This window comes from Xiphias gladius, chromosome 4 (assembly GCF_016859285.1).
Source record: "Xiphias gladius isolate SHS-SW01 ecotype Sanya breed wild chromosome 4, ASM1685928v1, whole genome shotgun sequence".
Lineage (NCBI taxonomy): Eukaryota > Metazoa > Chordata > Actinopteri > Istiophoriformes > Xiphiidae > Xiphias > Xiphias gladius.
This window is the reverse complement of record NC_053403.1, coordinates 5693811-5709618: the sequence shown is the minus strand read 5'-3', so window position 1 is coordinate 5709618 and position 15808 is coordinate 5693811. Positions and strand designations below refer to the sequence as shown.

The following is a 15808-nucleotide window of genomic DNA, read 5'->3' as shown; positions in this document are numbered from 1 at the left end:
ATGTGATTTATTGACAATACAAATATCAATAGACTTCTCCTTTAATGAAAAAAATACTTCTGGTGGAAAATGTAGTAACTGAGACAGAGAAGGAAGACAAACGTCGGGGACAATGAAGTTGACACGCTGTTAATTAAGGTTCATAAATGAAGAACATATTAATTTTTCGTACTTTCACGAGTGGCTTGTCTATAAAAGACTGTCATTTCAGAGCAAAAAAGTTGCTAATGAAAAATACGGTTGCCCAATAGGCGGCTCTATTTTGTCTCTATTTTGTGAATATATTTTTACCTGTAATTACGCTTGTCTACCACTAGGGATTTGTTCTCTTGCATTAATATTAGTTGTTCGAAATGTTTGGACAGTACAAAATTGTACACGCAGTTGATAAATGAGGCCTTACATTTTGCATAGTGGCCCCTGAGAGTAATCAACAGAAATCAGATTATGTTGTTGAGTGTCAGTAGCATCTCATGGACTGTATTTTCAAAGTAAACTTCCTCTTTGTAGGAAAACAAAATGGGATTGTTATAAGAACAGTGTGTCTCCACAAAGCAGACAGATTGAGCTGCACAGGCTGAAGAAAATCACTGATCCTCTCACCTCTTGATGATATCTCATTCCTGCCTAGCAGTATTATATTTATACATGATCACGTCTTCTTGCCTGTGTACTATATATTTAGGATGTTTGTTTGTTTTTTTTAGTTTAAAGAATAAATGTGCCAATGTGAATCACCCTTTCCACACCGACACCCATGCATGAAGAGCACCACATGGAGACGGAGGAGTGAAGTCTCTCCTGAACGCAACAGGTACACAACAACTGGTGCTGTTTTTTTACGATTACCTATAACGGTGTTATTTTATTGTTGGATGGTTTTGTTGTTTTGAAGGCACTGTGACTGGTTGGTGGCTGTGTGTGTTTGTAGACTCTTGTCGTGTTGGACAGTGAACCTGTTGAATCTGTAAGTGGCTGCTTGTTTCTTACCATGAGAATAACAGCAAAGAATAAAGTGGAAAAAAAAAACCTCTTGATGCCTCCACAGCCTCACTTGTTTTTAAAATGGACCAAGATTTGTGGTCACATTTGGGCCGCTGTACATAAGAATTAGTAGAATTTAGCAAAAAATAAACAATTCATTAACAGATACAATAGAAAAAGCACAAGATAATAAAATAGAAATGTATAGCCTTCAAAAGAAATTCTTGTTTTCAACATGTCCGGTATAGATAGTAAATTGAATAAACTGTATACACTGTATACATTTAAATATATTATGTTTACTTACATACTCAAATAAACTAGATATATAACTAAAAATGAAACAACAATAAAAGAACAAAAAGGTGCAATTATGTTGCTAAGTTTTTATGTTAGTATGTAAAAACTGTAGATTGTAAGCAGAAATGCATGATGTGAATGTAAAATTAAAAATGATCACACTGTATCAGCTGTCGGTAAAGGAGCATGACACCAAGATTAGAAGATGCAACAAAACAGGAAACAAAACAGGAAATGGAAGGAAAAAATAACACAGCATACAAATAGAAACCCAGAGCTGCTCAACAAGAGACTCACTTTGCAACCATGCCTCAGTTCCTACAGTTAGGAGTTTCTAAATTTTCTTTATAACATAATGCATCTAAAAGCTATAACATTTGAAAGAAAGGCAAAAAAAAATATCCAAATTCAACCAACAGGAACCTGTCAGCTCAAAAAAAGAGGACTCACGATTGTATGGCTGTAAAAATTCAATCAGACATGAAATCACAGTGAACAGTGAACCAGAAGTGTCAAAAAAGCTTTGGTTTGAAACTTTGCGATTGTGGCTGCATCTAAATCATTAACGCCAGCACAGGTGTTCTGTGAAAGAAATGCTGTGAAAGCTGGGGGAATCGAGCGGTATGATCCCAACACCACTGACTCCTTCAGCATACTCCTTCACAACTCCAGAGCTGTTTAGGTTTACACCTTGTGTCCCAGATGTTTTTAATAATTGATAGGATTTCATGAAGTTTGGACTCTTTTAACAAGTACATGTTGATGATTTGTTTTTATTTGCTTCTCCACATAAGGATCTCAGTGTGTTGATGTTAAACCAGCCTTTGGAATTTGCATGATCTAAATTTCTCTTTAGATTTCGGTCTGGAAATACAATTAATAGTAAAAACAATCAGTAATACTACTATACAGTGATATTGACATTATAACCATATTAACAACAATGCTCATTTTTATTTGTTGATTTTCCTTTGAGTTTCTATTTGTTTGTAATTGTCACTCTGACACTGTGTCTAAGTTACAATAAAATAACAAACAGAAAGTCAAAGAAAAATCCCTCTGTCAATCAAAAAGATTAAAAAAAAAATGGTTTGTGACATGGTATAATGTCCGTATTAATGTATGGTAGCATTGCTCATTGTATTTCCGGACCAGCAGCTCGTTTTTGCTTGTTTTTGCATGTAATAATAACATGTAGTGAAGGAAACTGCAAACAAATGAGGTATGGCAGCTGAATGTAGCCTCTGAAGAACAGCCTTTTTCGAGGCTGATTTTATGAGGCTGCTATATTATTTTCAATTTCTTCTCTTTGTGTCATACAGCCCTTTATCCGCTTCTTACAGTGTTTGTATTTGAAAAAGAAAATAAGTCATAACAGAAAGATTAGGCTGTATTCCTCTGTAGTACTGCGCTGAATACGATTAAACATACTCTCTGAATCTTGGATCTCGATCAATTGGCAAAATTAGATGTGAACATTTATTTAATTTAAAATGTAAAAACAAATGAAACACTGAAACAGAGGAGGGCGAAGAGGCTACGCCGATCAGGTTAATCCCCGAACATGGGCCGCAGTCGCGCTGTCGGACTCTATCTCCATCATGGCTTCTCCGGAAAACACCGGCTTCAGTAAATACAACGGGAGAATCATGCAACTGCGTCGCGCATGCGCTTTGCCAGCGGCTTAGGTGGGAGCAGTCTCGCGGCAACTCGCTGAGGCAACAGTCGGGGCGATAGCAACGGAAAGCTGCTCATCACCAGAGAGAACGGGACGGCTGAGAGAGCCCCTCCGGTGAGTAATATCAACTCAACTTAACTTGAAATAAACCTTTTTATGTTTCAGATCATTAATGGCTGGTTTCGTTTACGTGTCAGATAAATAGTTAAACAGTACCGTAGTTTCACTGGTAATGTGCGTGTGTATTACCGAAAAGGCCTCCAGAGGGGGGTAAAATTAGCCTTAAAAAAAGTCTCGTTTTCACTTACACTTATTTTTATTTTAAGTTCGCCAGAGCCGCTGTGGTCAAATTAAATCAACTGGGTGGCCTCTAAATTCAACATTCACCAAACTAAACGCCAGCTTAGCTCGGCAGACGGCGTCAGCGGTTAGCTGGGAGCTAGCTGCGTTACGGTACAGTCGCACGGTAGCGGCGGAGTCTGTCGCACTGTAGCACGGCTGCAACGTCAACTGTCACAACACTGGGCTGACCGGAGGAACCGACCGCAACCGGGACGTAAAAGTTTGGTCGTGCGCCGTCACGCAGGAGATTTAACGTATTTATCTAAGTACGGAACAAACCGCCAGACCTTATAACAGTATTGCGTTATATCTGCTGACCCTGAGTATTTGATATAAACTCTGTTCTTCAGTACACGTTTGAGGTACTTGTACTTTATTGCACTGCATTATTGACAGGCGTCGCGGCTGGTGTGATCCCATCGCATGATGGTCTGTGGTTTTACCTAATGTCCTAGAATGGACGGGAACGATTGGAACTGGGATACAGTGATCCGCGACTTAAAACGAATGTGGGCCAGGGGCGTAAATTTAGGCGGGGGAAGCTGGCCCCTTCCCTACTTCCAACCCTCTTACTTCGGGTGCCCTCGCTCGGACCACACCCATCTCTGAACTCGGACTTCATTTTGACCACAGCTACACACCTGTAAAGTTTCGTGACTGTATCCTGCACTTAGCGACGCTATGGACGTGACCAAATCTGTCCACAGACAGACAGACAGACATAAACACCTGTCTGAGTACTCAAAACCACCTCTGTGGTAGTCCCTGCTACAGTAGGTGTCTCCAGGACCACATTTTGCCATGATCACTCGCACACACATGCTTGTCTTATATTAGTTGTGAGGACACGTATTGACATAATGCATTTCCTAGCCCCTTCCCCTAACCTGAAACATCGCAACTACATGCCTAACACCAACCCCAACACTAACCAAAACCTGATTCTAACCTGAACCCTAAAACCAGGTCTTCACCTTCAAACAGCCCATTGAAGGTGTGAGGACCGGCCAAAATGTCCTCACTTTCCCGAAGATGTGCTTATTCTTTAAGGTCTATAACTCAAGCTGGTTCTCACAAATATAGAAGTACACACACACACTGGCACTTTTGCAGCTGTTATTATTTTGAAATTTAGGCTGTTGGTTGGACAAAAAAAGACATTTGTAGGTGTCACTTTTTAATTTTGATGAAGAATTTCATGCTATATTCTTATGTTTTACAAAGCAACAGAACAACAATAAATGCACTGATCAAAGAAATAGTCAACAGATTAATTGGTAAAAAAGAAATTATCAGTAATTGCAGCCCTATATAAAATAGTTAAACTTTAGCACCACCTCAACAAGCTACAACAGTAAAATGCTGCTTAAATATTAATGAATCAGTAATAATAATCTCATTATATAATATATAAGCTGTAAATAACAACTGTTAACTATGAGTCAACTACAGTAATTTTCTTACTATTTAAACAAAACCAAGCAGGTGCGGTTTGCCTGTAAAGCATTGTTCTGATAAGCAGAGCTACAACGGGTGATCATTTCCATCAGCGAAGAAACATTATCATCTTCATTCTGTTTTAATACTACAGAAGACTAAAAATAGTAGCAAACATTCACATTTGAGAAACTGGAACTGTAGAATGTTTGCAATTTTTCCTTTAAAAAATAGATGAAAATAGTTGCCGATACATTTTCTGTTGATAAATTAATCATCGTTTAACTCTAGTCACAAAACAAGTAGCATACAAACAACATAAACAGGCTATGACTGTCACAAGCTATAAAAGAGAATAAACAGAGTCCAGTTATGATGCAAAAGCAGGCATGAGTTTCCAAACCGATTGAAAATAAAGTATAGACAATACTTTTAGATGCAATTGTATTGACAGACTGTTATTGTATAGATCCCTTAAGATTGACTTGAATACTCCAAAGTAATCAGCTCTGACAATTTAAAACCTGATTTAACAGTTAAATAATATTTCCAGCTCTTAAAAGAAATATGAATTTTATACACTCGGGAGGAAAGAGAAAGTTTTTAGACATTACACTTAATTACTAGAAACCTGCACTATAATAAAAGAGGAAGTGGATGGAAAAACAACTGCTGTGATGTGTTGAAGATCTCTTGGGAATGTTCTAGAAATAAGAATTAAAATAGAGACAGAGTCTGTCAGCTGGGAAAGTCCAGGTTTTGGGTTACACTCCTATGTTCGGGTCTAATCATGCATCTTATTATAAATACTGACACTATCCTCAAGGTCTGTAAATATAATTGTCAATAAATTAATTGTTTATATTGACAATTGTTAAGCTTTTCCTGACAACTAATGAATAAAAAGCTCAGTTAATAGACAGTAGTCATTGGTTGTTGGTTAATTTGTGACGAATGGACTGTTAAGTCTTTTGCATATCTAAACAGGTCGTAGTGACCAGATAGTTGTTTGTACCAATGTGTATACAGTTTGCTTCACATTTGGACAAAAATCACCATCATTAAATCAACAGGGTATTTGTCAATTTAAAATTTACAAATTTGTCAAAATCGATTTCTGTAATATTTTATATACTGTTTGAACGCTGTGTATACACCCACATGAAGACTGGAAGAACCGGCAGATTCACCAGTGACAACCAAATTAGCAGCATTTGCCTGGTGGACAGTGTTGCCTCTGTGAAGCCATGCAGTCAGGAAGTGATTGTTCAGCAGAACATCCTGTATGGTGTTTATTTTGGAGGCAGTCACTTCACAGGAAATGCCTTGATATTGTGGGATATTTCCTTATCTTGGACTGTCAGTGTGATGAATCACTGCTCTACTGGTTTTTTCGTACCTTTTGGATATGGCTACTGGTGATCTGAGCTGCCTGAGTGAACTATGATGGTTTACAGCACGTTGGACCTGGGCTAAAAGGATTAACTCGGGCCGAGATTAGTTCCCTAGTGATTGAACTAGTGACTGGTTGCTAGTTAATCTATGGTGTGTCTAGTAATTATAATCCTTTGGAGGTGCTCAGGGGCAAGACACTGAACCGTTCTGACCTTTAATAGAAATGCAGGTATAGAGGAAGTTATGTTTAAAGGGGATATACAGAGACAAATACCAGTTGCCTTTGAGGAAAAGTCAGATTTTCCAGTAAAGTAACTTTGATTTATAACTGTCTTTACAGTGCGATATAACTGGTAGCAGGACTGATATCCCACATGATACTGGTTTCTGTCTCCAGGTCTTTCTGAAGGTGGTCCAGCACAACCTGATTCAGACAGCTCACACCGAACACACACCCAGCACAGGTGAGTAAAGTGTGGGTGTGTGTTTTTGTTTTTATATTTTTTTGTCTAGTAAAGCAGTAAATCAGGCAAATCTCACATATTACCCTTATTAGACGGGATATCTTATTTATTTGCAATATAAGCATAGATACTGAAGTGTTTTACATTTTCTGAAGCAGAGTCATATACTGTATAGGCCTCTGCTCTGTAACATTACTATGAGAAAGGCAGTAGTTTAAGTGGTTAACGTGATTTTATGATTTAAATATAATGATTCTGTCAATAAAGTATGTATAGTATTTCCATCTTCAAAAGAAGATTTATTGGAATCAGAGGTTTATTATCTAAAAAATAAGTTGTTTCCTGGCACATTTTACGAGTTCCTTCATAACTTTGTTAGTTTTCTTCTTCAGAAAAAAATCTTAATTGATGTGATAGACACAGCTTTACTAAAGATAAATCACAGAGTTAGAAACTTTTTTTGTGATGCCAGTCCTTCTTCAATGCAGTCATTCTGTCCTGTAAGATTGGACTGCCTCCCATATAGGACTCCTCATCTATAGGCACCTTGTTACACCCTCAGTGTTGCAGCGATAGTTACTATGGCAGCCTGGAATAACTTTTTGTGATTGTCTCTTCCTTCACTTGTGTCTTTTCCTCACTCTCTAGCTTCCCTCACTTATAACATTAGGCAAAGATGCAAGGCTACAACATTAAGATGGAGAAATATGGTCGCACAAATTTGCTGAATTGGAAGCTTTTATCAGTCAAACGTAATTTTAAAGATTGCAGACCTCAGATGATTTTCAGCTCATAGGTTAGATAGACAGAAGATCAAGGAGAAAAATAGGAAAGAATGATCAGATAACAAAATAAAGAAAAAAGAGAAAGAATGCTGTGTCATTCAAAGAGTTATGTTTTGACCATTATGGCTGTATCTTTTATTTACGAACATGCTGTGTATACACATATTCTCGTTTGTTTCATTCGTTGTTTCTGTGCTTCTATTCCTCCAAAGTTTACGAATGTAGTTGCACATCTTAATCAAAGATACACCATATACTGCATTAGCACGAAGAATTGGCTATTCACAACTGAATGCTATTTATCGGCCTTCAGAAAATCGATCATTCAACTGTTGTATATAATATCTAAATGCATGTGCCTGTGCCTGTGCGTGTGTGTGTGTGTGTGTGTGTGTGTGTTTCTGCGAAGCAGGAGGATGGCGGTGAATGTCTACTCCACCTCTATGACCATAGAGAACCTGAGTCGTCATGACATGCTGGCATGGGTCAACGACTCCCTACAGTTCACCTACACAAAGATCGAGCAGCTCTGTTCAGGTAAACACTTTTTATTTTTTATCTCGAGCTTGTAATTAAGTTCAAAACATATACTGAGCTCCTGAAGTACATATGTTTGTGTCTGTGCCCTTTTTTTTTTCTTAGGTGCTGCATACTGCCAGTTCATGGACATGCTGTTTCCAGGGTGCATATTGTTGAAGAAAGTTAGGTTCAATGCTAAATTGGAACATGAATACATTCACAATTTCAAGGTCTTACAGGCTGCGTTCAAGAGAATGAATGTGGACAAGGTGAGAACACGCACGCACAAACACACATACAGTTAAATAGGTTAAGTAAATCGTCCCCTCAGGTTAAAAGAGTCGTTGAAGCAGTGAGCTGACACATCAAAGAAGTTCTAGCACTTTCATGACCACTGGCTAATAGTCATCCCAGTCATAGTCTCATTTTTTTACAATAATTATCCTAAGGTATCTCTACAAAGTATAAAATGCTACATGTCACGCTTTTTACAGCATCTTGCAATCTCGATCCTTGTTCACACTGAAGCTCCCTGGTCAAAGACACTTTTAGTGGTATATTCTGCATATCTGCGGAATTACAAACCAAACTTCATTGTTTAAAAATGTTGTAATGACAGTTTCTTGTTTCTTTGGGTATTTTTGCCTTTATTTTGATTGCAGTCAGTAAAGAGTTGACAAAAAACAAGGCGATTGAGAGAGGTGATGACATGCAACAATAATCACGGCCGGACTTAAGTAGGGGACAGTGTGAATTGATGGTCAGCATCTTAAAGCTGGCCACCGGGATGCCCCAAAATAATAGTTTGTAATTATTGTGTTATGCCCAAATTTCCTTATTGGATTTTGTAATTTCCTATAGTGATACTTTGATATTAAGCTGTTCCTCTGTCCCCATGGCAGTAGTTTTTCTATTTCCTCTTGGATCCATATCCAGGAGTTGTCTCTGCTATTTAAATAACGTTATATACTGTAGATATAGCTGTTCTGTGAAACCCTTCCTCAACATATTGCTCCTGTCTTCCTTGCTCTCTTTCTGACTCTCTAACACTCTCTTTTATTTCTCAGATCATCCCGGTCGAGAGGTTGGTGAAGGGGAAGTTCCAGGACAACTTTGAGTTCCTTCAGTGGTTTAAGAAGTTTTTTGATGCCAACTATGACGGGAAAGAATACGACCCTCTACTGTCACGGCAGGGCCAGGAGGGAACGCCGCCTCCGCCTAACCCAGGTACAGTGCATGTACAATACACGTGCGGGCAAGACACAGTTAGCTGTATGTGAACTCAAAGGCTTCATGTCATTGCTCTCACCTCTTCCTGCAACCACATCCCCACCTCTAACCCAGGTGAACCCATTCATCACAAACCTAAAAGACCCTCTCGCTCAGGTAACACCCCCTCCATTGAGCAGGTGTGTGTGCTTGTGCATGCTTGCAGAGTCTTTTACCAACATTCATACTGTGAGTTACATTTGGATTGGTCTGTTCTGACATTTTGTGAGCTATGATTGCATCTCTGTAGTTGTGTGCACCCACAAAGTTTTGAGCAGGCTTATCATACACAGTATTTCATTTTTTTGTAAAGTTTCACAAGTCTTACATAAGCAGTCTGTGGCTTCTATCACAGGATATTCTGCTTGAAACAGATTTATGTTGATTGTTGTTATGCATTTGATTCAGCCAAACAGCATTTGGAGTTGCTGCATGTAATTAGTAGGGAAAAAGAGGACAAAATAAAGATGAATATAGATTACATACAACATAAATGATCAACTGTCATCGTCAACTGTCCCATCCTCTATATAGGGGGAAATAAGCATATGTGCTGGTCAAGATTTTGGTTTGCAAAGTGGTGTTCAACTTTGGGGACAGGCAAGACAAAAATCTAAAAAAGCCAGCTACACACAAATTAAAGTGATGTATTGGTGTTTTGTAGTAAATGGGCTAAAACCTACCAAAACAATGGTATCCTTTTTTAAAGGAATAAAATCAAAACACACTGCAAAGACATCCTAAAAGGAGGAACCTGTGCGTGTGTGTGTGTGTGTGTGTGTGTGTGTGTGTGTGTGTGTGTGTGTGTGTGTGTGTGTGTGTGTGTGCATGTGTGTTTGTTTTGATACTTGTTTTGATAAGGTTACGGTTAGAAGGTGGTTTAGAAGTGGAGTTGTTTTTCTTTTCTACATCGGCCAAGCAGTGAAAGCAGCTAATCAGCAACACAACAGCCAAAGCTTTAAGTCCCCTGTGAGGGTCTACACTGCATCTGTTGAGCCATAGTGCTGCTGTACACCCAGAAACATTTGACAGAATTCAAAGCAATCATGAACGAACAACACTCGTGAGAAAAAAAGATGCATGTAAAGCATAAGATTCTGCTTTGGGTCGCATTTATACACATATGATGCACGTTAAATATGAGCCATTACACAGTCAGTGTAGACAGCTGCATTGATTACAAAGAAGTGAATCTGTCATCTCACACAGCAGGAAAGCATCAGTGAGGATGCAAACAAGTGTATATATATATAAACGTGTGTTTTTTGTCTTCCAGGTCCCATGAGAACATCTCCCACAGCGCCGAAGAGTGTCCCCACCCCACAGAGGCAGATCACATTAGCAGCAGCTCGCAGGAGCACTCCCGTGACCCGTAATGGAGGTGATGCCGAGCTCCTAGAGCTCAACCAGCAGGTACCACTGCTCGGATCTGTCCAGGCGTTTGGATGTTTCTCAAAAATACTGTGACACTTGTTTCATACTGAGACTCCTTTTCGCAAAAGCAGTGTCATTTTGAGAATACCAAATGGGTCCAGGCTGGACGAATACTGCTTTGTCATAACAAAATAAATACTGCAAGGTCACTGTGCCCGGTCTGTGCCATGATGAAAACAACCTGTAGACATTTGTGGACTGGCTCAACATATTCACACATTGTTACAGTCTGCTGTACAGTTTAAAATGTACTAATAAAGTAGTAATTACATTTCTTATTTACGAATAAGAAATTTTGAATATATATTTGGATGTTTTTTATGCCAGGGTTTTGTCCGTTCTAGGTTTTAACTTTTGTCTTGTCATTTTTCTACTGCTGTTGTTTTGATGATTACTCATAACTATTCACAGTATCGTGTCCTTAGTTTTTTTTTTTGTATTAATATTGATTATTAGCCCTTCTGCGGTTTATCTGTTTGTTGTTATATTTTTTTATCTCAAACCTGCCTTGTCATCTGAGCTGCCTTTTGATCACATTTCTCCCTGAATGTCTCTGCAAATAGCTGCTGGACCTGAAGCTGACTGTAGATGGACTGGAGAAGGAGAGGGACTTCTACTTTGGAAAGCTTAGAGACATCGAGCTCATCTGCCAGGAACACGAAAATGAAAACAACGCAGTGCTCAGCAAAATCATAGACATACTGTACGCTACAGAGGTAAATAAAGTCAGATTACACATATACAGAATCAAGCACATGCACATAGACAAACAATTTTACAGTTTTATAGTCTAATACTTAAATGCAATAAGAGAAGCCTGGATCCGATAAGTATATGACTGTGTGTACGTAAACCTTATCGTTGGCCAAGTCGTTGATGAACTTTGAGATACTTAATGCTTTGATAACTAGCAGCTCACCTCCTAGTACTTAGATGAATAGGTTACTCTACCAACTCGGTCATCAAGCTCATCAAGTTTGTTTACGCCCACACAAGAGACCAGATTACTCACAGAACTCGGGTTATGCAGGAAGTCAGAGCACAAGTTAACGTGCACTCTACATCTGTGTTTGTGCTTTGTGATTCATTTTTTTTCTTTGTGTTTGTGTCAGAGTAAGAGGACAGGCTCTGTAGTGAAAGCACACAGTTCTTCCTCACAGTTCATATGTCTGAATTTTGCATATAGTCAAATGTTAAACAGTGGAAACTGACTTTTGGACTTCTACAGCTACTTTGATTCAGTAGCCTAACTATAATTACTATTTTGAATCCAAAGACGTAACACTATGTGTAATTATCCATCCTTACATCCTAAGTAACTGCTTTCACAGCATTATTGTCTGTGTCTGAAGTCTTTGTCATGCGCATACTTAAATGTAAATTGACAGTTATAAACCCGGATAGCTGTATATGTAGCTAACAAATTGTATTCCTCATTTATCTAAGGTTTAAGAAATCAGGTTGCGACAGAAAGTCAATTGTAACCCGATTACTTAAATGCATAAATACAATGAAAGTGAGTTGTAGTTCAGACTATGAGAGGTTTTCATTACACTCTGTGATCATACTTGAGGCTATAGCTGGTAGTGTTGTCGAGCAACTACAGTCTTTGTTTATCAGAGTCTGTCATCGCTTTTTCTCTCTTTGCTACTGCAGTTTTTTTAATTTCTCTTTGATCCATCACAGCATTTGCATATCTTAGATATATATATATTAATATATATCTTAAATCTGGTCTGATTATCAACAGTTTTCCAAGTCAGCTTTCAAGGCAACATACAGCATCTTACTGAGGTATAAAGAGAACACTGAAGTAGACACTGCTTGAACTGCTGCTTATCAGTCCCAGAAACTGCAGAATGATGTAATGTAGCCAGGGGAAAACAACAAGGACATATGCATACACAAGAAAGCTGCATTGGCAGCGAGGAGAAGTTGTCAATAATAAACTCTCACCAACACAAACATTATGAGCAACCATCCTGCTGAACTCTGACCTAAGTTTTCTTGCAGGAGGGATTTGCGCCTCCAGAGGATGATGAAATTGACGAAGGAGCACGGGGAGACCAGGAGGAGTACTGAACTACTCCTCTTCTCTTCATCAGCATCAGTTTGTTCTCCTCCCACCTCTCATCCTTTAACCTACCTGACCATTATTCTCATCTATCCCCCTCTTTTTTCCCCCCTTTTATTTCACTTTTTACATTCTCCCCTTACGTCTCCCATTTTGTCTGTGGTTGTCCATATCCATGACAACTTTGTTGTACGGCCTAGCTTCCCAAACTCTTACAAGCAAAGGACACTTAAGCCAGACCTGTCTGGACTAGAGCCCAGCAGCTTGGCTTGGCTTACTCGACGTAGTCTAACCTGTTACCAGAGGGGACAGCTGCACTACAGGGATAGTTTAGCCTTCCTAGTCTATCAAAGGTTTGAGGTTAATAGCAGAGAGATAACAGGGATCTAGCACTTACAGCCTGGAGCCATTCAGTGCTGTCAGTCAGTCTGTCTAAAGAGGCAGGTCACTTTCTGTCACCCTGCACTCTGATTGGTGATCACACATAGACACACACACATGCATCAGGGTTCTCTGCAGAGTTTATATATGAAACCACACAATGTTTTCCACACAATGTGATTCGTTTGGGATATTTTTGCTGGAAATTTCACACAGTGAGATTCTAAATGGCGTTAAGCCCCTTAGGAGAGAGGCCTGCACATGCATATTTTTATATATGCATATGATGACCCGTGAACGTACATTTAGAATGCAGACATATCACAGACTTTGCACTGCTCACATGTACATGCATAAAAAAAAGTCATCATTCTGAGGCAAAAAAAATCAGTTTTTATTCATCAAGTTGTCCCACCAGAGAGGGTTTACTCATGAAACTGCTCTGACAGCTTGTTTTTGAGACAGCATGGTGTATTTATGTTTTTATTTATTTATCTTTTTTTTTAAATCTGCTCTATAAAGTTTCTGAAAAAATATGTGGTTTTGGATTTGGGGAAATTTAAGGTCTTGCACTAAATGTAGCGAAACAAACTGACTGAAATGATCCAAAATGCCAAGATGCAGTGACTGGCTGTTGCCAGAAAGATACAGGAAGATGCAATTTTATATTTTGTAGATTTGTTTTAAAGAGGTTTATTTTTTATTTGCACTGAATTCCTCAATGGCCAAGTCAGAGGCATCAGTGTAAAAGCTATTTACCAGACAAATGTCAGGCTTTGAATTCTATGAATGAACAAATGTCTAAAAAAAAAAAAAAAAGGTAAGACTACAGACAGACACTACTAAATACTAATGTTTGACTGTGTTAATTGAGTTAAACATTTTAGCTGCTATCATTACTCTTCTGTTGCCGTATTTAATTGAGTTTTGTTGCATAGCAGTAAAACGCCACAGTGGATACCGGGGAGCTATGGGTGTGGTTGTTATTGTGACTGACAGCCAGGCCGAGTGTGACTGACATTAGTTGAACCAGTCTGAGAGAACTAAACATCAACCCCTCTGTCACCGTTTGTTGCCATGGCAGCCATGTGATAAACTTGCATCATTTGGAGTTACTGCTAGAATGAAATAAAGCTCTGAGGTATAAGAAAAGTAACAAACGTTATCATTGTGTGTGCTGTCTGTGATGTTGCTGCTGTATTTCTCATTTATCAGGAGACACACACACACACACACACACACACACACTCACACACACACACACACACACACACACTTAAAGTGTAACCACAAGGATATTAAGCCTTGCTGTCATGTTGCCAATAAATCATTTGTGCTTGTAAAAATATTTTGCATGTACAAATGCAAAAAAGGGGGAAAGACAAGAAACAAAAGCACAGCTAACTTGTAAAAGATTAACATATTGACCCAGTAGGATCTCCACTGTGGCCAGTGGCTAAGCATCCATTCATACTGAATGCAGGACGTCTTGAGAGCGATCCAGGAGGTTTGTGCCAAACACTAACTGACTCATTTGAGCGGTACTAAGTGCCTCTTTTAACAGACACTGCAGCCAGCACTCACCGTCTGTTAACAGACGACAGCCAGACAGAAAACTGCAGCAGGTCCAGGGTTCAACCGGACCTGGTGCTTGTCAGTGATAGAGCCTACAACAGCGACCTTACAGGAATGAGTGCAGAATTGTAAATGTTTTGGACAAAAACTCCCCATGCAAAGCTCGCTAGAACGCTTTCTATCGTTAACTTTTTCTGGCTACTGTTTTTCCATTATCCTGATCACATCTCAGATTCACTTTATATCAAGAATAGACCGTTAACAGGAAGATGGAAATGAGCTGAACATTTTTATATTTTTGCCCAAAACTGATTTTAAGCAGTTTCCATGTTTTCCCTTACGGAGAAAATACAAAGAAAACTCATGATTTTGGGACTGGGCTAATTGTATTATTCATCTATGACCAAATGTTAGACATTTTTGAAATTTTGGGCACAATTTACTTTTTGTGGACTCAGTCCCAGTTTTAGATTATTAAACTTTAAGAAGTACAGGGATGCACTGATGCACAGTCAAACTGCCAGATACAACTTCATGATATAGCTAGTTATGTGGGACGTCTAGGGCTTCACTAACTATTGATTAATCTGCCAATTATTTTTTATCATTTTAAAATATCAGAAATTGTGAAAAATACCCATCACGACTTCCCAGAGCCTAAATTTATTGGCAACTATATTCACATTTGATAAGCTGGAATTGGTGATTTTGGGGGATTTTTGCTTAAACAATGACTATTTGATGACCAGTTGATTAATCGACTAATCATTTCAGCTACTGGCACATTAAATCTGATAGATTTGGCTGTGAAGAAATGGTAGTGTTTTGAGAGTACTGATAAATGCTCAGTGGTGAAGGAAGCATTCAGAGCCTTTACTTAAGTAAAAGTACCAATACCATACTGTAAAAATACTCCACTACAAGTTAAAGTCCTGCATTCAAAACGTTACCTAAGTAAAAGTACATAAGTATTATCAGGAAAATGTACTTAAAGACTTAAAGTAAAAGTACAAATTGCAGAGAAACTACATCCTCTTGAGTGTATATAGTATAGTTACATGTAGGGCTACAAATAATTATTTTCTTCATCAATTAGAATGTCAATTATTCTCTCAGTTAATTGAGACCGCCTTTATAATTTATCAATTGCTTTTATAATTTATCAAATATA

At 38.5% G+C, this 15808-nt stretch overlaps 2 protein-coding genes across 5 annotated transcripts in view; both read left to right on the top strand.

The window, feature by feature from the left end:
- LOC120789413 (dihydropyrimidinase-related protein 5-like) overlaps positions 1–727 on the top strand; it is a 30416-nt gene extending 29689 nt beyond the window's left edge. The window contains exon 15 of the mRNA XM_040126118.1: positions 708–727. The gene's annotated coding sequence lies outside the window, so the exon portion shown is untranslated. The remainder of the gene's footprint in view (positions 1–707) is intronic.
- A 2256-nt stretch (positions 728–2983) lies between these two features.
- mapre3b (microtubule-associated protein, RP/EB family, member 3b) lies at positions 2984–13888 on the top strand. 4 transcript variants are annotated; one of them, XM_040125896.1, is made up of 8 exons: positions 2984–3076; positions 6534–6600; positions 7798–7922; positions 8028–8173; positions 8972–9131; positions 10450–10586; positions 11171–11323; positions 12621–13888. In XM_040125896.1, the coding sequence occupies exons 3-8, from the start codon at positions 7802–7804 to the stop codon at positions 12687–12689; spliced, it is 786 nt and encodes a 261-aa protein (XP_039981830.1). In that variant the 5' UTR covers positions 2984–3076; positions 6534–6600; positions 7798–7801; the 3' UTR covers positions 12690–13888. The 4 variants fall into 4 exon arrangements, with proteins under 4 accessions (XP_039981830.1, XP_039981829.1, XP_039981832.1 ...); XM_040125895.1 differs by having other exon boundaries at positions 7795–7922; XM_040125898.1 differs by having other exon boundaries at positions 3006–3076; positions 6477–6600.
- The last annotated feature ends 1920 nt before the right edge of the window (positions 13889–15808 follow it).